The 25,685-nt window shown below is 43.9% G+C and overlaps 3 protein-coding genes across 3 annotated transcripts in view; 2 read left to right on the top strand and 1 right to left on the bottom strand.

Annotated features, from left to right (window-relative positions):
- The window catches only part of LOC306914203 (trafficking protein particle complex subunit 14-like), a 60,935-nt gene that overhangs the window by 9,660 nt on the left and 25,590 nt on the right, over positions 1-25,685 (top strand). The window contains exons 3-6 of the mRNA XM_079491182.1: positions 1,146-1,241; positions 1,667-1,796; positions 5,104-5,190; positions 23,051-23,171. Of these exons, the coding sequence (XP_079347308.1) occupies positions 1,146-1,241; positions 1,667-1,796; positions 5,104-5,190; positions 23,051-23,171 (434 nt within the window). The remainder of the gene's footprint in view (positions 1-1,145; positions 1,242-1,666; positions 1,797-5,103; positions 5,191-23,050; positions 23,172-25,685) is intronic.
- LOC306913770 (N-alpha-acetyltransferase 30-like) lies at positions 10,262-11,095 on the top strand (the record flags this gene model as incomplete). The annotated part of the gene is made up of 1 exon (XM_079490583.1): positions 10,262-11,095. The coding sequence occupies one exon, from the start codon at positions 10,262-10,264 to the stop codon at positions 11,093-11,095; it is 834 nt and encodes a 277-aa protein (XP_079346709.1).
- LOC306913769 (endonuclease V-like) lies at positions 18,473-19,294 on the bottom strand (the record flags this gene model as incomplete). Its single annotated transcript, XM_079490582.1, has 1 exon — positions 18,473-19,294. The coding sequence occupies one exon, from the start codon at positions 19,292-19,294 to the stop codon at positions 18,473-18,475; it is 822 nt and encodes a 273-aa protein (XP_079346708.1).

The following is a 25,685-nucleotide window of genomic DNA, read 5'->3' as shown; positions in this document are numbered from 1 at the left end:
GCCAGCCTCTGGGTCTCGTGGTTCCTCCACCATCTCTCTCTCTCTCTCTCTCTCTCTCTCTCTCTCTCTCTCTCTCTCTCTAATAATCACATTTGAACTGGGGAACCCCCACCCTGGCAAGCACGTGGAGTTGGAAATGAGGCATTATTACATTACATTTCGTTTGACTCATTTCCACAGATGTGGAATAGCCGTTCTACAAACTCACAACGTGAGCTTGTAGATTGTCTATTTCCACTAGTTTCTAGTTTGTTGATTACTTTTGATGCTCTTTTAACCCATTTTGGTGTTTTAAACATTATGTTATAATTTAGCTATTGAAAAATAGCAGATCTACAAGCTCATAGCGCGCCACCGAGTGGCGCGCTACGAGCTTGTAGGTCTGCTATTTTTTTTAAATCGTTAAAATGTGGCGCAAATCATTGAATATAGATTTCAGAGCGAACATTTTTAACTAAAATATTTGCTTCTGGGGGGTCCCTGGAACTACATATTTTGAGATGAGAGTCCGTGGCCCAATAGAGATAATTCTGGGGGTCCTTGACATGAAAAAGGTTGAGCACCACTGACATAGAAACATGGGTTTTTCAGAAATTTTTTTAGAAGCCTTTTTTAAAAGGAATAAAACATTTATTAAAAGTCCTTAAATTGTCACTTTAGAAATGTGTGCAGATGCCCTGTATACACTACTTTACTGTATGTAGGTTTGTTTACTGTCGAGTGAGAAGACGATGTTGGCACATGAAGCTAATCGTGTGGGGACCCCACCCAGGGTCCCGACCCACAGGTTTACAACACTGTTGCACTAGGATTCAAAGCTTTCTAAACCCATTTTGACCTGAGATCAGATTCTAAAAATGTCTTCTACATCCTGACAGTTTTCTGAAAAAGCTATGTTTCTATGTCAGTCGTTCTTCGATTTTTCAAAAATAGCAGACCTACAAGCTCGAGTGGCGCGCTATGAGCTTGTAGATCTGCTATTTTTCAATAGCTAAAGCATAACATAATGCTATGGGTTTAAACATCTCACTTTGACTCTGCATAATCAGCCATCAGCACAAAGTGAAGAAAATGTGAATATGCAAATGTAAATTGTGTTGAACTTGTGCTCTCTCTCTCTCTCTCTCTCTCTCTCTCTCTCGCAGGCTCCCCTGGAGCAGCCGGTGGTGCTGGTTGATGAGGTCATCTTCCCACTGACCATCTCTCTGGACAAACTGCCCGTCAGCACAATGAAAGCCAAGGTCAGAGAGGTCACATCACATAATTGTGTGTGTGTGTGTGTGTGTGTGTGTGTGTGTGTGTGTGTGTGTGTGTGTGTGTGTGTGTGTGTGTGTGTGTGTGTGTGTGTGTGTGTGTGTGTGTGTGTGTGTGTGTGTGTGTGTGTGTGTGTGTGTGTGTGTGTGTGTGTGTGTGTGTGTGTGTGTGTGTGTGTGTCAGGACCCTTTTTTATGTGTCACGACTCCAGTATGTATGTATGTATATATATATAATATATTATATATATATGGTACTGTAGATGTCGGGTGGCAACCTTGCATGTACTTTTGAGGAAATGTAAGGGTCCAATTGTACATACTCTCTGAGTTGCAGACCCGAATAGGGGTCCACCCCAGGTGGTTGCTGACTCGACGTTCAGAACCTGTGTGTGTGTGTGTGTGTGTGTCAGATCATAGTAACGGTGTGGAAACAGGAGGACCAGAGGATGGAGGTGAAGGAACACGGCTACCTCACCGTGCTGCAGCTCAGGAGCCCCACATACACCTTCAGGCACGACCTCAGCACCTTCAAGGCTCAAGGTGAATACCCGTTTTTAACCAATTCAATTCAATTTCAATTCACAGGAGCTTCATTGGCATGAGAAAACAGATGTTTACATTGCCAAAACAAGTGTCAAAATATAATAACACGGTTGAAAATGGGGAAAGTATGTGTAGTCGGAGGGGGTACAGCATTGTGAAACGAAACGCTGCGATCTTTTGGAGTCATTTTCGGACAAAAAGCAGCATTTGTCCTCGAAACTATTTAAACAGTTCACAAATCTTGCTGCTGTGTTAGCACATTGTTGTATTTCTCCCAATAGGTATATGGGAGTTTTTTTTGTCGTTGGGTCACGTTTTCAACCTCACTTTAGGTGTGTGTAATCTGTGGGAAATATGTGTCTCTGATATCTTGGTATAGTGGGCAGGTGGTTAGAAAGTGTAGCTCTGTTTCCACCACATTTTTTTGTGTGTTACAGTGAGTGCATAGTCTGTCTTCCCTTGGGAGTGGGGTCGGTCTGTGGTGGCCTTTCTCTATCATGCTCAAGTATTCAGCCAATGTACAGTATATTCTCTTTTTTTTGTGAAAGATAGCATTCCATTTTGCTTTTGGTTTTGGGTTGTCTCTTTCCAGTAGGCCAGGTAGCGGGAGGCATACTATGGTCCGACGGAGCATTGCTTCGAAGGAGCATTGGTCCGAGGTGCGCTGGGGGTCGGGAGAGGGTTTGGGTTAGGTTTAGGTGTGCTGCCCCGGGGGAGGTTAGGGTTAGGGTGAAGGTTTGAGGTAGGTTGTCTTTATCGGACCAATGCTCCGTCGGACCAAACACATGAACCCCCAGGTAGCTCTCTTTTGGTTTTCTTATAATCTAGTTTCCATCTGGCTGTGCTTGCGTTTGTGCACAGAAGATTCCCTGGACCAGCTGACTAAGGGGGCATCCCTGTATGTTTTCACTATGGTTGAGGGCTATGTTATGGAGCGGGTCTAGGTTGCTTTCTTTTAGGTGGCTGTTGAAAAATTAGCAGATATACAAGCTCATAGTACGGCGAGCTTGTAGATCTGCAAATCTTTGAATTTATATTCTTTCCCAGCAAGCGTTTTTAACTCAAATCTTTGCTTCTGGGTGGGGGGCCAGGGGGGTCCCTGGAACAACATATTTTGAGATGGCGTTTGGCCGTCCAATTACATATAATTCTAGGGGTTCTTGACATGAAGAACTGATATAGAAACATAGTTTAGGTAGGGGAAGATTTGTAGAATTGGGTTCTCCGGTCTCAATGGGTTATACTACTAGGCATGCCCCCATTTTGGGGCGGGAACCCCTTTTGGTGTTAGTATTATGTTATGCTTTAGCTATTGAAAAATAGCAGATCTACAAGCTACGAGCTTGTAGGTCTGCTATTTTTGAAAAATCGAAGAACGACTGACATAGAAACATAGCTTTTTCAGAAAACTGTCAGGATGTAGAAGACATTTTTAGAATCTGATCTCAGGTCAGAATGGGTTAATCGCTCATCACATCAGTACGTCAATGTTCACATTGATACCAATATCAAAATAATATATCGTTGTTGTCAGGCGTTAAACCTCTTATCTCCATGTACTAACTTTAGTTTATTTTTGAGTGGTGTAAACCACTCCTACAACTGGCTTTGTTAGTGCAGAAAAAATGAGCATGGTTGCTATGTTCACCCTGTTCACCCGGGTGTGATTGAGTGGTGTAAACCACTCCTACAACTGGCTTTGTTAGTCTGTGCAGAAAAAATTAGCATGGTTGCTATGTTCACCCTGTTCACCCGGGTGTGATTTCATTACGTCAGACATGATTTCATTACGTCAGACAGGCCTTACACCACTCAGTTCACACGGGTGTGATTTTTTTTCATAAATGTAGGCCTGACGTCGAAATAAAAAAAAGGTTCGCTCTGAAAGAATATATACCTATTCAAAGATTTGTGCCGCATTTTTACGATTTTTCAAAAATAGCAGACCTACAAGTTCATAGTGCGCCACTCGGTGGCGCGCTATGAGCTTGTAGATCTGCTATTTTTCAATAGCTAAAGTATAACATAATGCTTAGTTAAAACACCAAAAACGGTTTCCCGTCCAGAATGGGTTAACGCCCTACTGGATCATTCTACTGCGTCGCTCAAGTAGCGGATCTACAAGCTCGAAGCGCAACGTGAATCGACACGTTTCGAGCTTGTAGATCTGCTATATTGCTACTTTTGAATATAAATCCTGAAAAGTGACCGTTTTGGACACCGACAGAGACGATGTTGTCGGTTTTAGCCGACATTTTAATTTATAATCTTTATGTTGTTTGAATGTGTAGCTGAAAACAGGCTTTTTGCGGTGAACTTGATTGATACAAGAACACATGAATAGATATCAGTTATATTTGTGTTATGGAACTAAAAGATCATGATTCTCCCACATGAAACGCACGCACGCACGCACGCACGCACGCACGCACGCACGCACGCACGCACGCACACACACACAGAGACGAAAGATTAGAAAACTTTCATTCCTTCCTTTCTGAAGTAATCGTTGTGAATGCGGATGTTGCACTAATTACAGATAATTACATTGTATAATTATGAAACAATTATTATGATTTAGGTACAAGCCACAAAGACGGCCATATGGGTGTTTTTTGTCTCTCTGCACTATGCACGGTTTAATATTTTCATGATGCTTTTACATTACTATACTGTAGGTTGTGCAAATTAATAAAACATAATCTACTCCTCTCTCTCTCTGTGTCTCTCTGTGTCTGTCCCCCGTCTGTCTGTCTGTCTGTCTGTCTGTCTGTCTGTCCCCCCTCTGTCTGTCTGTCCCCCCTCTGTCTGTCTGTCTGTCTGTCCCCCCTCTGTCTGTCTGTCCCCCCTCTGTCTGTCTGTCTGTCTGTCCCCCCTCTGTCTGTCTGTCTGTCTGTCTGTCTGTCTGTCTGTCTGTCTGTCTGTCTGTCTGTCTGTCTGTCTGTCTGTCTGTCTGTCTGTCTGTCTGTCTGTCTGTCTGTCTGTCTGTCTGTCCCCCCTCTGTCTGTCTGTCCCCCCTCTGTCTGTCTGTCTGTCTGTCTGTCCCCCCTCTGTCTGTCTGTCTGTCTGTCTGTCTGTCTGTCTGTCTGTCTGTCTGTCTGTCTGTCTGTCTGTCTGTCTGTCTGTCTGTCTGTCCCCCGTCTGTCTGTCTGTCTGTCTGTCTGTCTGTCTGTCTGTCTGTCTGTCTGTCTGTCTGTCTGTCTGTCTGTCTGTCTGTCTGTCTGTCTGTTCCCCCTCTGTCTGTCTGTCTGTCCCCCCTCTGTCTGTCCCCCCTCTGTCTGTCTGTCTGTCTGTCTGTCTGTAGTCAGCACCACTCTGAGTGTTCTACCACCACCGACCGTTAAATGTCAACAACTGACCGTCTCTGGAAAACACCTGACCATCATCAAAGGTAGGACTGGAGAAAGATGCACCCTGAACCCTATACTGTAGGTAGATATTACTCCGATTGTGTTGCAAACATCACGCACAGTATCTCTATAATCATGTTTGTCAGATTTTTCATACTAGTCCTTACCCGTTCTGAATATATGAACAGCAAATGATGTTCAGTGTGGTGTCGAAACAGCGCGTGTGTTCACGTTAACATGCCCCGTCCGAGTTGTTTTCCCCGTGTGGGTCTGTTACGCGGAATTTCCCCGTGTGGGTCTGTTATGCGGAAAAGTGTGTCCCACTATTAATCTGTGTCCGTCCCAACATGCATTTCACTGGTGACCCGGAAGCCGTCCCAACATGCATTTCACTGGTGACCCGGAATAGGACAGACACACAGCGATCGGTGAATTTAGTAATGATTCCATCCTGATTGGCGAATTCCGAAACCTTGCTGGCCCACAACAACCTATACCTGACCTGGCGTTCCCTGTTTTTTAGGCTGATCGGAGGTGATTATGTAGTAGTGTGATGGGTTCCAAGATCCAATCTTAAAACCTCCTATAATCTGCTCAGAGATGCCAAACTGATAATGATCAAGCACGTTTGATATTTAATCTGGAAGATTATTGTCCTGGTGGTGGGATGGCGGGGCTGAGTGGCATGTGTGTGGCATGCTACATACTATTATATTAACGACCTCGAAAAACCCTTGTTTTTAACCACATGAAAAAAAACCACACTAACTAGCCAAAACTATTTTTTTGATGTGACAAAATCCACTTAGATCCTGCCACTTTAATCACTTAATCCACATAATGTAATCACACAGTGGTACCTCTCCCTCCCTCCCTCCCCCCCCCCCCCCCCCCCCAACACACACACACACACACACACACACACACACACACACACACACACACACACACACACACACACACACACAGCCTGTCGGGCATGCAGCCAACGCCAGTGGATAATAATGCCACAGCGGAATTGGGCCAAATCGGTGGACGTGTGCGGAACGGTGCGCGTGTGTACGGCGTGTTTTTCAATTACATCATCACACTCAAATTCATCCCCAAATAATCCTGTTCTTCCGCTGTCTGATATTTCATATCATTTGTTTGTATTAGGGTACGTGATATCGTTAAACGTATTCTGATATTAATGGTTGCTATAGTGTGTCTGTTCAGTAAAAGGGGTCCTATCCCTGTTTCTCCAGCTCTTTAACCCATTTTGGGCAGGAACCCCTTTTTTTTTGGGGTGTTTTAACTAAGCATTATGTTATACTTTAGCTATTGAAAAATAGCAGATCTACAAGCTCATAGCGCGCCACCGAGTGGCGAGCTACGAGCTTGTAGGTCTGCTATTTTTGAAAAATTGTGAAAATGTGGTGCAAATTTGGAATATTTTTTTCAGAACTTTGCTTCTGGGGAGTCCCTGGAACAACATATTTTCAGATGGGGGTCAGTGGCCAATTACATTTTTGGGGTCCTTGACATGAAATATTGAGCACCACTGATACAGAAACATGAGTTATTTATGAGTTATAGTCAGAATTTAGAAGATTTTTTTTTAATTTCGAAAATACATTTCCAGGTGGGTTGTCAATTTCAACCAATCAGGAAAGAGTGCCCATTTATCAGCTACACACATATATGTCACTTCCAATTCCACCTGTTTAATCTGTGTCGTGTGTCTGTGTGAGGACTCTTTCCTGACTTCCAGACAGACTCATGTTACTGAACAAACACTCTATCATCACTATCAGAACGCGTTTCTCGATTATTTGATTAATCAAAGGATAATTGACAGAACAATCACTAAGAAGCTCCAATTAGCAGATTGAAACCGGGAAAGCATCTGTGTCATTTTTGGACCATTTGTATCTTCAGCCTCAGGTCTTAAAGGGTTAAACCATTTTGGGCGGGAACCCCTTTTGGTTTTCTAACTAAGCATTATGTTATGCTTTAGCTATTGAAAAATAGCAGATCTACAAGCTCATAGCGTGCCACCGAGTGGCGCGCTATGAGCTTGTAGGTCTGCTATTTTTGACAAATCGTGAAAATGCGGCACAAATCTTTGAATATATATTCTTTCAGAAGACTTTTTTATTTATTTCGACGTCAGGCCTAAATGGGTTAATGGGTTAATAGAAAGAGTAATTGACGGAACAATGGCTTAAAGGATATTATCGATCGTTAGCAGCCCCCCAATTAGAGTTGTGCCAGGTGCGTTATCCATGGCCCTGTCAGGATGTCTGCTGGTCCAAACCCGGGCTGTTAATCCCCTTGGTTGAGTAACGCTGTGTGTGTGTGTGTGTGTGTGTGTGGAGCCAGAACACAGCAAGAGACGGAGATTATAAGTGACTCACACTCCACCCAGTGTGAACTGTGGGGCTCAGAGAGAGAGAGAGAGAGAGAGAGGCTGACGTTGGGTGGAAACATTGTATGGTCAAAATCATAAATGTTCTCTTTAGTTATCGGTGTATATATATATATATATATATATATATAGCTAATAGAACTAGATGTTTCAATCCCTATGGATTGAAAAAAAGGGAAAAAGTAGTATTAATATATAGGCCTATATATATATATATATATATATATATATATATATATATATATATAATTTCTTTTTTTTTTTAAATTATTATTATTATTATTTTTTACCAAAATCAAGGAAAATAAGTGAGTGAGATAGAAGCATTTTTATAAATCCTGTGGACGGGCTGTTTTTTTTTCTTTTTTTTTTATTTTCAAATAGCCGATGCACTGTAAGTGGCTAAACCAATTGTGATGCTATATAATAATATACTATATACGTATATAACATTTAGTGTACATTTGGCTCCTTTTGCCCCCTTTTGGTGTTTTAAACATTGTTATAATTTAGCTATTGAAAAATAGCAGATCTACAAGCTCGTAGCGCGCCACCGAGTGGCGCGCTACGAGCTTGTAGGTCTGCTATTTTTTAAAAATCGTGAAAATATTTTTTTCAGAAAACTGGAGGATTTAGAAGAATTTCTTTAAATTTCGAGGTCAGGCCTAAATGGGTTAAGAACCCCTGATTAGAGACTCCCTCCACCCAGTGCGATCTGGAGAGAGAGAGAGAGAGTAGACTGTGACAAATGATGTGACACAGGGAAGGGCATTGAATGCTTATGTAAAGACCTCATGTTGTACATTATACGCCCTCACATGATGTTTGGTGTGCTGCGGTTCCAACTGAGAGCACAGCTGTGCTGATAACTACAGCTCAGAGAGAGAGAGACTCTTGAGAGAGAGAGAGAGAGAGAATGCATGTTCAAGTTCAGTAGTTGTTTGGTCAAGGATTGACAAAGACCTTCCCTGAACCGCAAGAGCCTTGCCTTATTGCACAGTCAAATCCCCAGTGTTCATTTAAGCTCCAGGAGTGTGCCAGTTGGACTCAAATGGTTCCCTTGGGGCCAGTTATAATAATTTAGTTACATTTTAATGTGTAGGCATTTGTGTTTATGTTGGATCTGGGCCATTGACCAAATATATATATCAAAACTGACATTCGGAACCAGTAAGCAACTTAAAGTGGCACTACAGTACTGTATGTCACTTTTTCATAATGAATACAATTTCATTGTTAACCCATTTTGGTGTTAGCATTATGTTATGCTTTAGCTATTGAAAAATAGCAGATCTACAAGCTCGTAGCGCGCCACCGAGTGGCGCGCTACGAGCTTGTAGGTCTGCTATTTTTGAAAAATCGAAGAACGACATAGAAACATTTTTTTCAGAAAACTGTCAGGATGTAGAAGACATTTTTAGAATCTGATCTCAGGTCAACATGGGTTAATACAATATAACTTCTACAATTGATGTGGTCTCTCTGCTCTTCGATTGAGACATTTAGCTCAGGGGATTAGTTCAATGGTAAAACATTCAGAACTTAAAGGGGCATTCCACTCATTTTCAACATTTTACTATGTCATTAATATACCTTAGAGCTGTTGTGTGGAAGATTTGACTATTTTGGCGGCAGTACATTAGCGTTTTCTCGCCGTCAGTTGATTCTTCATATCCATATCTAACCGCTGGGATCATTTGTTTATTTTTTGGGACACAGTTCTTATTTGACGCAATTTAAAAAAAATCACACTTGTGTGAAATGCCTTTCATCACAATGATGACATCTGATGATGTCAACAACATGACGTCACGGACATTTCGTTCTCAAACAGACGGACAGACAGACACACATACACACAAAGCTGTGCATTGGTGCGGCTGCACCACTCAAAGCATTTCAGGGAAATTCAGAACGGGGAAAAAAATTAGACCCAGTTAGGATGTGTAAATTACTCGAATCATTGAGAACCATTATTTGATATTAAATATCAAACAAAATCTTGGTTCTCAATGATCAGTTTTTCATGTCGTTTTGTTGAAATAGGGGAATGAAATTTTCATTCCCCTATTTCAACAAAACAACATGAAAAACTGTTTATCTGATTAAAAGCCCTGTATTTTACTTTGCTGTACAACGGTCACGTGCAAAAATAGCCCATCTACAAGGTCACAGTGCATTGCATTTTGCCATATTGTGATCTGCTATCTTCATATAGAGTTTGAAATAACAGTGTTATTGATTTTAAATGTAGCTAGGTGTAATGTTAAGAGTCCACAGAAGTGAACCTTTTCAAGCCTGTTTTCTCAACTCGCTGTTTCTCTGCAAGACATTACTCGTCATGTCGCTCAGCCCTCACGGTCTCCTCACGCAGCAACAAGCAAGCATTTATAAAGATCAGGTTTAGTGTCCGTGGCAGTCGGGCGATAGGGAGCACGGATTCTGCCCAAATATGGACATGCAAGAGGTCAGCACAAACAGGCATTGTCAGGCAACGGTTTCTGATGTCACATTATGCCCATGTATGGGACAGCTGGGGAAATCACGGTGAAGTAACACCAAAACGTCACAGATGAAACCTGCAACGCTTCAGTGAACCGTGGATTTATATGCGCTCGAGTGACTCGTGTCAGTGAAGACCTCCACCCCACGTGAGATAATCATCAAATCTCCCACCTCAATGTGGTGGGATGGCTACAGCGATGACTGAACCCAGCAGCAGCGCTTTGCCTCCAACCCTGGCCGAAGTCACTCCCTTCCCCGGGCGTGGGGTTGGCACGGAGTCCTGGGAGGGAGGGCAGATGCACCGTGTTACCGGGAAGGAGTCGCAGGCGGTCGTCGGCCCCTGGACCCCTCGGGATACTGACAGCCACCAGGGCACAAAGACCCGTCCCGAAAACACTACCAGACCATCCGAAGATGACATTGAACGGAGCAATGTCACCGAGGAAGGGACACCACCGAGCAGCGAGGACTGCCACCACGACGTCGGGACGCACCTCGCGGCAGAGCTGGCGAGACTGGACCTGAAACCGAAAGGTTCTCCGGAAGAGACGACGGACGAGAGCCGGACCCGCGAGATCCGCTACGTCGGCTACGAGTCGGAGCTGCAGATGCCATGGATCATGGCGCTGATCACCAAGGCCCTGTCCGAGCCTTACTCCATCTACACGTACAGGTACTTCATCCACAACTGGCCCCAGCTCTGCTTCCTGGCCATGACGGCGGAGCGGGAGTGCGTCGGCGCCATCGTGTGCAAGCTGGACACGCACAGGGGAGCGGTCCGCCGCGGCTACATCGCCATGCTGGCCGTGGACGGCGGGCACCGGCGGAGAGGCGTCGCCACCGCGCTGGTGAAGAAGTCGGTCTACGCCATGGTGGAGGGCGACTGCGACGAGGTGGTCCTGGAGACGGAGACCACCAACGGGTCGGCCCTCAAGCTCTACGAGAACCTGGGCTTCGTCCGAGACAAGCGGCTGTTCAGGTACTACCTGAACGGCGTGGACGCCTTCCGGCTCAAACTGTGGCTCCGCTAAGAGCGGAGTCGTTCTCAGGCGTTTTTGGTTTCAAAATTAAATTTGACCACTTAACCCATTCTGGGCGGAAACCCCTTTTGGTGTTGGCATTATGTTATGCTTTAGCTATTGAAAAATAGCAGATCTACAAGCTCACCGAGTGGCGCGCTACGAGCTTGTAGGTCTGCTATTTTTGAAAAATCTAAGAACGACTGACATAGAAACAGCTTTTTCAGAAAACTGTCAGGATGTAGAAGACGTTTTTAGAATCTGATCTCAGGTCAAAATGGGTTAAGAGTTTACAGGCCCGTAAAGGCCCCTCAAGGAACCCTGATAGTCCACCACCCAACCTTTGAGAACCAGTGCGCTAGACGGCTAGAGCAATGGTTACATCAATGTCAAGGATACCCTCCCATTTTCATTTAATTTATCGTGAAATTTTCCTCCGTCATGCAATACGATCAATTCACCTTTATTTTGACGAGCTGCATATCTGGTACCACTTAAAACCCTCTAATTGGTAAAACAGACCTACAAAGAACGCACTTGATAGTCTTTTTTTCCCCACTCTCTACCAAATCATTGACAAGCATTGCCGATCTACAAGCTCACAATGCGACACGTTGTGACCTTGTAGATCTGCTATTTTTGGCAAACGCTCCCCAGAATAGGGATGCTGCTGGGGCTCAAGTGGTTAACAAAAGTGGCATTTAAAATAATTTTGAGCTTATTTTGAATAATTTTGAGCTTATTTTGATTATCGCGATAATATTGTAAATCGCAATTATTTTGGTCACAATAATCGTGACGTGTAATTTTCATATTGTCCCATCCCTAGTCCCTTGTTGGGTCACATGTTGACTAGGGGGGACACGAGTTACAACTCTGTCCCTATCATGTGGTTTTAGGAACCACTATCTCCTCTGGGCTGGTCTGGTTTTGGATTTGGCAATATATGATTGAATATTTAATATTCTTTGTTTGCAACAGAAGTGTATTGGGACAGGTTCTCTCTCTCTCTCTCTCTCTCTCTCAGTAACTAAGGATGTGTAAACAAAAATATACTAAATGTGAGAGATTTTGTACCATAATCTATCCCTCCCATTTATTTAATTGCTCGTGACACATGAGGTAAGGAGCTACCACTTTGTTGTTGTAGTTAGTTATTTATGTGTGATGCCAGCCCATTACCTTAGTTTCAGAAGGAAAAGCTCAAATTGTTTTAACCCATTTTGGGCGGGAACCCCTTTTGGTGTTAGCATTATGTTATGCTTTAGCTATTGAAAAATAGCAGATCTACAAGCTCATAGCGCGCCACCAAGTGGCGAAAAATCGAAGAACGACTGACATAGAAACATAGCTTTTTCAACTGTCAGGATTTAGAAGACATTTATAGAATCGTTCCCAGGTCAAAATGGGTTATGGGTTAAACACAATAGTACTCTAACACGATCACAGACCCAAAACTTTGTCCTGTCTTCTTGTCCAAGTCCTCTACATCTTAGACCCCCCCCCTACCCTCTGGTGGTCCCACCTGTCCTTCCTCTTCCTTAGAGGAAAGGGTTTCTAAACTTTTCATTCCGTGACTCCCAAAGTCAAAGATAATCATGACAAAACAGATGGAGATCCAAGGCACTCTGTTGCAGTCAAGTATAAAAAGGCCTTTATTTGGATGGCATCAGCTCGACAAAGAGCATTAAAATAAACGACCAACGTGTTTCGGCTGTCAAGCCTTTTATACTGGACTGAAACAGAGTGCCTTGGATGTCCTTCTGTTTTTGAGGGGCGCCCAGCCTCTCCTACAGCTTTTTGTCCTTAACTCGTGTCACATTTGCCATTGACAATGAGAGGAGAATTTACATCATGTGTGTCTGAACAAATCGGCTTTTTGTGGCAACACAAACATTAAATGCCATTGACAATGAAAGTAGAATTTATGTCATCTGTGGACGAGCACATCGGCTATTTTGTCCTAACACAAACATTACATGCCACTGCCAATGAATGGATAATTTACGTCATTATGTGTCTGAGAAAATCAGCTTTCCAAACAGTGCAACTGTTCAGCTTGGGGCACATAAATTCAGTTGTCATCTTACATGATCATGGTGAAAGGATTAGTTTTTTTAAAACTGTAAATTGTATCACGGTTAAAAGATAATAACACAAGTTGACAAATTCATGAAGAAGTATTACATTTTTTATTGGATGATGTACGACGACAAGAGCGCCCCTCACTTCACACAGGACTGGTGTGATTGTTCTATTATCGAACCCTCGCCAACCAGCACCTGGTTACAGTTATTATAACCACACGGACCACGGCAGCGCTTCTTCTTCTTTGTATTCAAAGATAATCATATTTGAACCGGGGACCCCCCCATCCTGACAAGCACTTGGAATTGTAGGCATTACATTAGTTTGACTCAGTTCCACAGATGCATATTAAATGGCCAGATACCATACACTTATACTGTCTGTATGTTGTTGGTTTTTGAGTGGTGTAAACCACTCCTGCGAACGGGCTTTGTTAGTGCAGAAAAAATGAGCATGGTTGCTATGTTCACCCTGTTCACCCGGGTGTGATTTCATTACAACTGGCTTTGTTAGTGCAGAAAAAATGAGCATGGTTGCTATGTTCACCCTGTTCACCCGGGTGTGATTTCATTACGTCAGACATGATTTCATTACGTCAGACAGGCTATATTACACCACTCAGTTCACACGGGTGTGATTTTTTGAGTGTGGGTAGCTGGCTGGCTGGGTATGATCACGAAAACAGCATGGTTGTTTTTCACCACCTGTGTGCAACCTAACACACACACACGCACATATTAACTGTATATATGATGATTTCCGGTGTGCCAGTACAGTACAGTGACAGTACAGTACAGTAGAGGGACCGGCACACGGTAACTCTGTCAATTCTCAACCGTTTCGGACGTGGGGCGGCTCGCCGGAACCGGGCCGGCACCCTGGGTGCGTTCCTGTGGGTCTGGAACCCCACCACCCCCCCCCCCCCCCCCCCGGGAACCCCCACACGGAGTGCACCACTCACTTCACACGGGTGTGATTTTTCTTAATGTTGAGTGAGAAAACTATGTTTCAAATTAAGCTAAGTGTAAACAATCTGGGACCCCCAGATTGGGAATCACTGTGTTAGAGCCCGACAATCAGGTCGACATTAGTCCAGTCCAGCAAAAAATCAATAAAAAAAGTGCCCAGACCCAAATAAAATGTGCAATAATAATGTGATATACCTGTCGTTTGTATTGGTCCTAATACCCTCCTAAATCATTAAACGTTAGTGGAACATTCTTTGTAAGTGTTTTCAAGGTCAAATGTGAAGTTTTGCCGTTTTAGAGTGGCATGGTCTATGTATGGTCTATATGTAGGCCTACAATATTATCCAAAATATTAAGTGTATTTTGGAAAGTTCGGACAGCAATAGAGAGTATGCACATGCATGATTTCCCCATCAGGACACGCTCCCCTCATCTAGACTGAGTGGCAAAACATGGAGTGTTGGAGTTTGGAAGCGCTCGTTGGAAATCACTCAACCGTCCTGTTTCTAAATGTCACATAATGCAGGAGGCAGCAAAATGTTGTGTTATTGAAAACAAGCACTTCCAAACTCTGACACTTAGAAAAATAATCAAATGCAGGGCATTTCTTGACAGAAAGTAGCTCATAACGTTTCTATGGTGGATTTTCATGAAACAAAAACTTTGCAGACTATAGAAAGAGGATAATTCAAGCTTTTCGTTCAGCTGCAATGTTGGTGAGTTTAACATTGTTTAATGCAATCAGACAGGACTTTTCTGTTTGGATGAATGGGCTGTCAAGGCCAGAAAGTAGTTGTTTGCCACTCAGTGGGCGTTCCCGCATAACTTCCAGGTACGATGATGTCACACGCATACCCTCTATCTGGCATCGTCCCTCCCTCCCTATTTGTCTGTCTCTCTCTCCCTGTCTGTGCCTCCCTGTGTTTCTATGTCCCTCCCTGTCTCTCCCTGTCTGTGCCTCCCTGTGTTTCTATGTCCCTCCCTGTCTCTCCCTGTCTGTGCCTCCCTGTGTTTCTATGTCCCTCCCTGTCTCTCCCTGTCCCTCCCTGCCTGTGTTTCTATGTCCCTCCCTGTCCCTCCCTCCCTGTGTTTCTATGTCCCTCCCTGTCCATGTCTCTGGTGTGCATTGCTGAATTCTCCCAATCTTCCATTCTGTATTATCTTTTATCGCGATGACCCATTTGTTTCATGTTCTGTTCTGTTCTCTTCTCTTCACCTCTCCCCTCCTGTCCTGCCCTGTCATGGAGACAGTAAGCCAATACTTGGCACCATCCTCCTAGATGACGAAATGACTTTTGATGCCAACATTGATTCCATTTGCAAAAAGGCCACTCAGACCGTTTTTCTTGAAAAAGCTGAGGGGTTTCGATGGTGAGAGATGGCCCAAAACATGTTTTATTCATCTTTCACTGAGTCAATTTAAACTTTTTAGTTTAATTGGTTTGGCAAACCTCAGCATTCTTAATGAAAATAGGTGGGCCTGGTTCGGATTTTGCCAAAAGACCATTGGCACTAACTATTGGTCGAGCCACTCAGACAACAGGTCATTCTGGCTTGTGGTGGAAGATGTACTCGGATTCAACTCCACACTTTCCAACATTAAAACATGTTATTACTGTACCATTTTGTGGAAATGAGAATAAACCCCCGACTCCCTTCATGATTGGAATATGTTTTGAATATCAATTTCACCCAGCACCGATTATATGTCTCGTGCGTGCGCCCTGGAGATGTCTGTGCGTTGCTTTTTGCACAATGAAAATCCTCTCGCAAGCGCTTGCGCTTGCTGTAGGTGTAGGTCCTAATGAAGCCAAAATGTTGAGACATCTAAATAACTGTTAAAGCTTTAACCCATGTTGGGCGGGAACCCCTTTTGGTGTTAGCATTGTTATGCTTTAGCTATTGAAAAATAGCAGATCTACAAGCTTGTAGGTCTGCTATTTTTGAAAAATCGAAGAACGACTGACATTAGAAACATAGCTTTTTCAGAAAACTGTCAGGATGTAGAAGACATTTTTAGAATCTGATCTCAGGTCAAAATGGGTTAAGCTCCTGGTTTATTTGGGTGACTGATTAAGCATTCTTCAACCCAATAGATTTTTAATATCTCCCCGTTTTAAATGCTTGTAATTGTGTCACCTGTTAATGCTGTAATTACAACTACCTATTTATGTTAGGGATACTTACTTAGCTACATAAGATAAATGGCATTGTTTACATAATTTTAATTGAATATTGTCTGCTGGATAATTTTGTAATGCCTCTCAGATTGCCACATAATGCTGCATCGCAAACTGGCGTGGCCTATAGAGGGTATGCGCATGCATAAAGTGAATGGCAAATCGAGTGGAAAAGTGACTTGGCAAAGTGAGTTTAATGTCGTTTAACGTCGTTTAATGCAATCAAATAGGACTTTTCTGTTTGTATGTATGGGCTGTCAAGGCCAGAAAGTAGTTTTTTGGCACTCAGTAGGCATTCCCGCATAACTTCCGGGTATGATGATGATGTCACGCGCATACCCTCTATAAGCTTATCAAAGGATTCATGAGACACCCCTGGACTTTCTTCATGGCCCGCACTTTGAGAAACCCTGACCTACACGTCCTCAGGCTATAGACATGAGCTTTGAGCGGGCCGCACGGTGTACGCTCAAGTCAACGTGGCGATAGATTGATGAATGCCGACAATTGTGCCGATCTCGGCGTATACCCCTGTTTTTCGGTCCGAACAACCTTGGTAAATGAGGAGGGCCACAGAGCCCTGTCCTAAAGTACTGGTATGCCAAATGCCCTCCGTTTTTGGGTGGCAGTGGCCGGTAGAGCAGTCGGACGGGAACAGCAAGCTTCCCAGTTCGATCCCTCAGAGTTAGTGTTGAAGTGTCCTTGAGCAAGACTCTGAGCCCCTAATTGCTCCCGATGGGCAGCTTGGTGTCTTGGATGGTTTCCTCTTCCATCTTGTATGAATGTGGGTGAATGTAATCTATGTAAAGCAATTGGATAAAAGCGCTATCTATATAAATGCACCATTTACCATTTTTTTGCACTGATGATTAGTGGCTGTGGCAATAATACAACAGTGTTATTATTTGTGTTATTTACGTGTCAACGTTGACAGCTCTAGTTTTTTATAATACATATGCATATACAATATTTATCCCCTCCAATCAATTTTTTTTGGTTTGTTTGTTTTTTGGTTAAAACAAAATGTTAAAAAGTTAAAGCGCTATATTCTGATAGTAATCGTTGCTATAACTTGTTTGTTCAGTACAAGTCATCTCCCTGTCTCTCAGGCCCTTTAACCCATTCAGACCTGACGTCGAAATAAAAAAAAAAGTCTTCTGAAAGAATATATATTCAAAGATTTGTGCCGCATTTTCACGATTTTTCAAAAATAGCAGACCTACAAGCTCGTAGCGCGCCACTCGGTGGCGCGCTATGAGCTTGTAGATCTGCTATTTTTGAATAGCTAAATTATAACATAATATTTAAAACACCAAAAGGGGTTCCCGCCCCAAAATGGGTTAATAAACAGAACATATATTTCCAGGTGTGTTACCACCAATTTCAGCCGATCAGGAGATTGTACCCATGTATCAGGTTACATTTTATAGTGTTCAAGTTCCAATTGTATCCGCTCATTTATTATTTGTATTATCACTTCTAATTTAACTTGTTTAATCCCATGAGTCCGCACTCCTGGTTCGATTAACTTGGTATCCAGATCTGAAAATGTATGTTTAATACAGAGATGCAGAGACAGGGAGACCCCTGTTACTGAACAAACACTCTATATAGCAATGATTAAAATCAGAATATAGTGCTATTTATTTAAAGGAGCATTCAGTGATTTGGAAAACCCCCCGGTCTGCCCCGGTAACAAGATGTGCACATGCACATCTTGTGTCCCCCCACTACAGTGGGGGGACACGCACCAGGCCAACAGCACACAAACCAAGGCCCACCCCCGCTCGATCATGATTGGCGGAAGGCCCCTCTCTATCCTGATTGGATGAAGGCTTTGCCACCTAGCCAAAAACGAAACCTAAGGTTTTTTGACCCCCAGGAGTTAACTGGGGACAGGGAGGAACTCCTTATATGGTCAGCACACTCTGTAGTAAGGAGGATTATCACAACAAAACAAAAAAAGAAGTGATATTTGAATTAAGTGAAATCACTGAATATATCTTCTAAATAAATATCTACCTACTTTGACAGCCCTAGTTTTTTTTTTAATGATATTTATCTATTTTATCTAAAATAAAACACTTTAAGGCTCAAGAGCTTATTTCCATTGGGGTCCTAATGAAGTCGTGTTCTGCAAAAATTGTAGAACTTCAAGATGGGAAGTGTTTACGAAGGTATCGCCTGGAGCGCAGGTCGGCCTGCCTGATGGGGTCGGGGACTCGATAGCGGCAGCACAGGTGCGTGAGGCGTACCGCCGTGTCCAGGCTGATCTTGTGGCCCAGGGACACGTACACCGGCTTGGTGCTGCCGTCGGAGCTGCGCAGGGCCTTGCCCAGCACCTTCCCCGAGTCCACCGTGAGTGGGAAGGAGTCCCCTCCGCTGCGCAGGCCGGCTATCCGCGACGAGTGCGCGGCGCCCCTGGCCACGCCCTGCACGTGCAGCAGGTTCTTGGCCACGCCGACGCAGGGCAGTCCCGACAGGACGCCCAGGTGACACGCCAGGCCGAACTCCCGGTAGTGGAAGAGGCCGTTCCCGTCCACAAAGACCACCTGTGGCAGGAGACCCGGCTGGCTCCTCTCCAGACGCCGCAGGGCCTCCAGGAAGTACCGTATCTCCCGGAAGGCCAGGAAGCCGGCGATGTAGGGGGCGGTGAGGGTGACCATCTGGCTCTCCTCGTAGAGCACCTTCAGGTCCGGGTAGCTCAGCACCACCAGCTGGGCGCAGGCGTTGACGTCGTCCCCCTTGATGTAGGACAGGTCCACCCCGCCGATCCTCTTCAGCCCGGAGAACGCGGGACACCTCTGCCACTCCTCCGTGTCCTCCTCCACCACCTGCTTCCTCAGGCTGGCCTGCTCGCGTTCCCAACGCTTGACCAGCGCTTTGTCGGGCGGGAGGAGACCGCGAGGTCGGAGTGTCATTTTGCCCAGCTCTTTGTTGGGCGGAAGGAGACTGCAAGGTGGTCGAAGTGTCATTTCGGCTGCCGTGGAATATAAAGTCGCGAGCCCTAAAAGTGAGTCGCGAGCCCCTAGACGCTGGAGGGGCGGGTGTGATTTGAGCGTCGGCACGTCAAGAACATACTGAAAACACGCAGTTTCAAACTATTCTGCCTACTATTTCCCTCCCTGTCGCCATCTCCGTATACGGGCAATGCGACGTCATTCACAACACAGCGCCCCATTTGCTCTGACATCAGGCATGTCCATATTTGGGCATAATCCATCTTAGTGATAGTTTTAGTATCTGTCAGTCCTTCTCCCATTTGTGCACATGTAGATCCCTGATGTCATCAGTTATAGGCTCATATGTGGGCATCCCCCTTTGTGCCCATATACGGAGCTGACTGATATGTTTGCGCCTGATGCCATGACGACACATGGAAGTTAGACAACTGTAACAAAGAGGGGAGACCAGACGGAGTTTAAAGCAGAAACATTTTTTATGTATTTAATAATTAATGAAAAACATAATTAAATAATTCATTTATGACGTTCCAAATAAAGCTGGCATGGAACTGCTGCCCAACTAACCAAATATAAACAAGAACAAGGGTGCCCTAATGTGGCTGCTCCTGCAGCCTGCCTGAGGAGGAATGGAGAGACCAGAACATTAATTAACACAACAGGTCTCTTATAGTGTTTGGGGAGGACACTCGCCAGGTGTCTCCCATTCTGCAGATTGCCAGCTCCGCCCTCCCAATCCAGCACTGCAAAGGCATTGGATTAAGCATGCCTGACACAGAACAGCATACACATTCCTTAAAGGCACAGGGGCCGTCGCACAACAAACTCTATATTTGGCCGTAGCTGCATTGGGAACTCCTTATAAGGTTATGGCTAGTGTGAAGTGTCAGAGCACGTCCCCACAGAGCCAGAGCCATAGGGTAAGACTGTAGTTACGACAACTCCGTTCACTTCATGGGGCCAGTCCAATGGCGGCTCTTTCTACATAGTGACCGGGCTGTTTTTTTGCTCCCTCAATGTCGTGACTCTGTCTTACTCTATGGCTCTGCACAGACTGGCTTCTGAATAAGGGTGCGTTCGGAAATGCGCACCGGGAATGTGGTCAGTTTGTTGAGTGTGGTGGGCGTCACAGAGTGCGTTCAGTGTGCCTTATTTACGAACGACCACAGCTGTGACGCAATCACACCGGACAACCCCAGCTTCAGGGTAGGGTCGCTCAGTGCGGGCACTCGGCACACCCGGTGCGCAGCGCACTGGATTTTCGAACGACAACGCACCGAGTGCACTGAATAAACGAACGACAAGAGAGCACACCAGTGCGTTCAGGGCACATTTCCGAACGCACCCTAAGCTACATCCCCTGCTGCTTAAGTTGCCATGTATGCTTAGTATAAGCATCTCTGGGCTTCTTTTCTGTAAGGTTCCTTGTAAATATTGGTAGTTGCGTTTTTTTGGGGGGGGGGGGGGGTTGTTTCTAAAGTGTAGAACTTTGCTTATCGTCGCATCGCAATGCATTATGATCTTGTAGATCGGCTATTTTCAAATAACAGATGTACAGTATATTATATAGGTTTAAAGTGCTCCTGTTTTATTTTTTTATTTAACCTTTATTTAACCAGTAAAAACACATTGAGACTGCGTCTCTTTTACAAGTGGGAACTGGCCAAGAGGCAGAAATACAATGACACTTCAATACCACATCGTCAATGTTACATTTTGGACCAGCAAATACAACATCCAGAATACATCTTACAGTACCTATGAATAAATACAAAAAGTCCCCAGTCCTACTATTTAGTAGCAGGGCAAAATACACCATATACACAATCTACACGATCTGAACCAATAAATAAATAAATAAATATATATGCATGAACATGCTAGTACATATCCAAACATGTGCAGGTTTTGGACTGTACATCAAAGATGATCCTTTTAAAACTTCTCAGTGCCATATAGTCACTTTTTTCGGGCTTGTTTTCATAGACGTGGTACTTGTTTCTCTCGCACAACACTGGTGTACAATATGTACTTCTTGGTATCCTGATTAATTTCATTGTTCTTGAATTCATTTATTATAATTTGTTTGAAATCTTCTAGATAAGTTACAGTATGTCACTGGCTCACTGCTACTGTAGTAGGCAGGTTCCTGAACTGTCCACAGCCTTCCTCTGAGAGACACAGAGGCAAATAACCCATTTTGGGCGGGAACCCCTTTTGGTGTTAGCATTATGTTATGCTTTAGCTATTGAAAAATAGCAGATACGAGCTTGTAGGTCTGCTATTTTTGAAAAATGACTGATGACTGACATAGAAACATAGCTTTTTCAGAAAACTGTCAGGATTTAGAAGACATTTTTAGAATCTGATCTCAGGTCAGAATGGGTTGGAAACGTTGGTATTTCATAATGAGCATTAGTAAGGACCAATGATATGGACATAACGGTAGGTTGGAAATTGGTGAATGCTCCTTTTTCCTGTTGCACTGATAATAAGAACGGCACTGGAGGTGTATACGTGTTTGTAGGGCTGACATCTCGGGTTTTCATTATTATAGATTTGGCATTAAAGCTGCACTATGTAACTTTACTCTTCTACCCTGTATTTGAACTTGACATTTTACCATTGAGCTAATATAACCTACCTGCTTGCTTAGGGGATGAATTGAATCTTGGCCATCAGGTCAACATTTGAGTCAGAGCATGTGTCTAGGTCTGACATGACCTTTGACATGATCTAAATGTAGCAGGGCGACAAAATACAACCACTCAAATTGTATAATTCATATTGTACGAACATACAGATTGGACAAAATTACATTTTATTAATTAAAAAAAGTGACGTAGTTCTAATAGCTCGTAACACTTGACAGAAGCAATACATGTTCACAATATTTACACATTTCTAGGATAGAATTTACAGATGCCTGAGCAAGGTCCATGACCAAAAGGTTGCCTTAACCCATTTTGGGCGGGAAGTCGGGAACCCCTTTTGGTGTTAGCATTATGTTAAGCTTTAGCTATTGAAAAATAGCAGATCTACAAGCTCATAGCGCGCCACCGAGTGGCGCGCTACGAGCTTGTAGGTCTGCTATTTTTTGAAAAATCGAAGAACGACTGACATAGAAACATAGCTTTTTCAGAAAACTGTCGGGATGTAGAAGACATTTTTAGAATCTGATCTCAGGTAAAGGTTTTCTCTATCGAGCGAGTGAAGACAAGTTTTGTATATTCCATTTGATTGTTTTTGGTTTGTTGTGTCTTCCTCCTCTTCCTCAGTGCTGAACGCCAGCTCTCAGGAGGAGGTGTGATTGTTTTTGGTCTGTTGTGTCTTCCTCCTCTTCCTCAGTGTTGAACGCCAGCTCTCAGGAGGAGGTGTGATTGTTTTTGGTGTGTTGTGTCTTCCTCCTCTTCCTCAGTGCTGAACGCCAGCTCTCAGGAGGAGGTGTGATTGTTTTTGGTCTGTTGTGTCTTCCTCCTCTTCCTCAGTGCTGAATGCCAGCTCTCAGGAGGAGGTGTGATTGTTTTTGGTCTGTTGTGTCTTCCTCCTCTTCCTCAGTGCTGAACGCCAGCTCTCAGGAGGAGGTGTGATTGTTTTTGGTCTGTTGTGTCTTCCTCCTCTTCCTCAGTGCTGAACGCCAGCTCTCAGGAGGAGGTGTGATTGTTTTTGGTGTGTTGTGTCTTCCTCCTCTTCCTCAGTGCTGAACGCCAGCTCTCAGGAGGAGGTGTGATTGTTTTTGGTGTGTTGTGTCTTCCTCCTCTTCCTCAGTGCTGAACGCCAGCTCTCAGGAGGAGGTGTGCGTGAGTGACGTGAAGATCCTCCCCAACTATAACTCCTCCTACCTTCCCATGATGCCCGATGGCTCTGTTCTCATAGTTGACAATGTCTGGTAGGTTACTGTGCATACAGTATACATCCAACCATACATACAGTATACATACATACATACATACATACATGCATACATGCATACATACATACATACATACATACATACATACATACATACATACATTAGGTATGCGGTCTAGTCTAACTTGGACTCAGGGGGGTGGACGCCTCTGCCTTGCATAGTCCCCAGTGAATAGGCAGGTTGCCCTTCACTGGTAACCTTACTTTGGATTTTAAATATATTAAGGTATTGTAGGCTGGGATTTTACAAAAAAGCCCCCCTTTTAAATACATACAGACATACAGACATACATACATACTTATAAGGTATGCCATCTGGTGGCTAATGAACCAAACACACATTCTCAGAAGTTGAAGCAGTTTTAGAGGACCCACTTTTAGGCCAGTGCAACAGAGCATGCTTTTGCCTTTTTTAAAACCTTACCCATTTTAACCAAATACATACATACATACATGCATACATGCATGCATACATGCATACATGCATGCATACATGCATGCATACATACATACATACATACATACATACAGACTGCAGCAGTGAATCCTACCACATAGCACAATACATAGACCACTTCCTCAACCCCCTCTCCACTATACACGCCAGTTATTTAAGAGACACATATGATTTCCTAGAAAAAATCAAGCCCATAGCCGTGCCACCACACACATACATTTTCACCATAGACATTGACAGCCTTTACACCAACATACATACAGCCACTGGTTTACAGGCAGTTAGAAATCTTTTCCAGACACACCCGGACAACACTAGACCAGACAATGCCATTTTACAACTATTAGAACTCAGTCTCAATTGCAATGATTTCACCTTTAATAACAAACACTACTTACAGATGGAGGGCACGGCTATGGGCAAGAAATTTGCACCCGCTTATGCAAACATCTACATGAGTGAGTGGGAGAGAGAGGCCTTGGCAAAGTGTCCACTACAACCCACCATGTATTTCAGATTTTTAGATGACATCATAGGGCTCTGGCCACACACCTTACAACAGTTTGATGCATTTTTACAGATTTTGAACACACACCATGCTTCCATAACCATCAAACACATCATTCATCCAACAGAGATTAACTTCCTGGACACCACCGTATTTTTTCATACAATAGATCATACACATAAACGACTACTGACAAAAATATATTTTAAGGACACAGACACACACGCACTACTCCACAAACACAGCTACCACCCAAAGCACACCTTTGCAGGAATCATCAAATCACAAATCATTCGGTTTTTCAGGATTTCATCAAATAGGGAACATTTTAATCAGGCCACACACACACTTTTCACAGTCCTCCGTAGGAGAGGTTATAGCAAAAGGTTCTTGCGGACAATCAAGAGCAATGCCCTGGCCTCTCTCTCCCCCACCTGGTCACTTTCCACCAACATACTCTCGGACACTCTGCCGCCCACCCCTAACCCTCCCACCCCTAATTCTAACCCTAACCTCAGCCCTAGCTTTCCTCCCCAGCAACATCAGAGCATGCAGCAGGAGCAGAGGCCTCTCTCTGGCGCGGGGACAGGGACGGACCTGGACGGGGCCCACGCATTACCCTCTCCTCTATGTCCTCCCTTCTCCAACTCTTCTTCTCACTCTATACAGTCCACCGGCTCCTCTACCACTACAACACTAGTCCCATTCATAACTACATTTTCACATACTCTCCAACCACTACACCATAAATTCAAACAGAACTTCACCACTACACAACAATCCTACCCCCCATTACAAACACATCAGGTCATCTCTGCACTCAGAAGGAACAGGAACCTGGGGGACCTCCTTGTGCATTCCACATTCTCCACTTTACCTCCCAAGCCCCCACAGCCACATACACTCCATTTTAAGCCCCGCAAATTCATCAACAACCCCCATAGTCACACTTCCTCCCCCATTCAGGATCCCCTGTCTCTGACCACCCCCAATATAGTTTATATCATCACCTGCACACAATGTCATAAACATTACATAGGAGAAACCAGTCACACACTAGAAACACGCCTCAAACAACACCTATATCACATCAAACGAGCAGACCTACACACTACCCTGTACACACACTTTCAATCCCATCCCATCGCTAACCTCATCGTTTCAGGTCTGGAATGTGGAGTCCGATGGACCAGTGGACAGCGGAAACTAATGGAGCATAGATGGATTAATAAATTGCAAACAGTAACACCCACTGGTCTAAATGAAAGAAGCTGACTATCAAACACCCAAATAGTACACTCACACCTCATTCATTTTTATGTTCATCCTTCTGTTCAATTAAATACATTGTATCCAGGCCTTGCTGTGAACTTTTACTCTTTTAGGTTGTTTTATTAATGTCCATTTTTTACCAAGTATATCCATTTTACCATTGTGTTTTAGAGGATGGGAAAAAAAATGAAAAAAAGAACATTGACACGTATGCATGCATGCATGTATGTATGTATGCATGTATGCATGCATGC

The sequence above is a fragment of the Electrona antarctica genome (genome assembly GCF_951216825.1).
Source record: "Electrona antarctica genome assembly, chromosome: 21".
Lineage (NCBI taxonomy): Eukaryota > Metazoa > Chordata > Actinopteri > Myctophiformes > Myctophidae > Electrona > Electrona antarctica.
The sequence above is the reverse complement of the archived record's forward strand: the minus strand, read 5'-3'. Positions and strand labels throughout refer to the sequence as shown.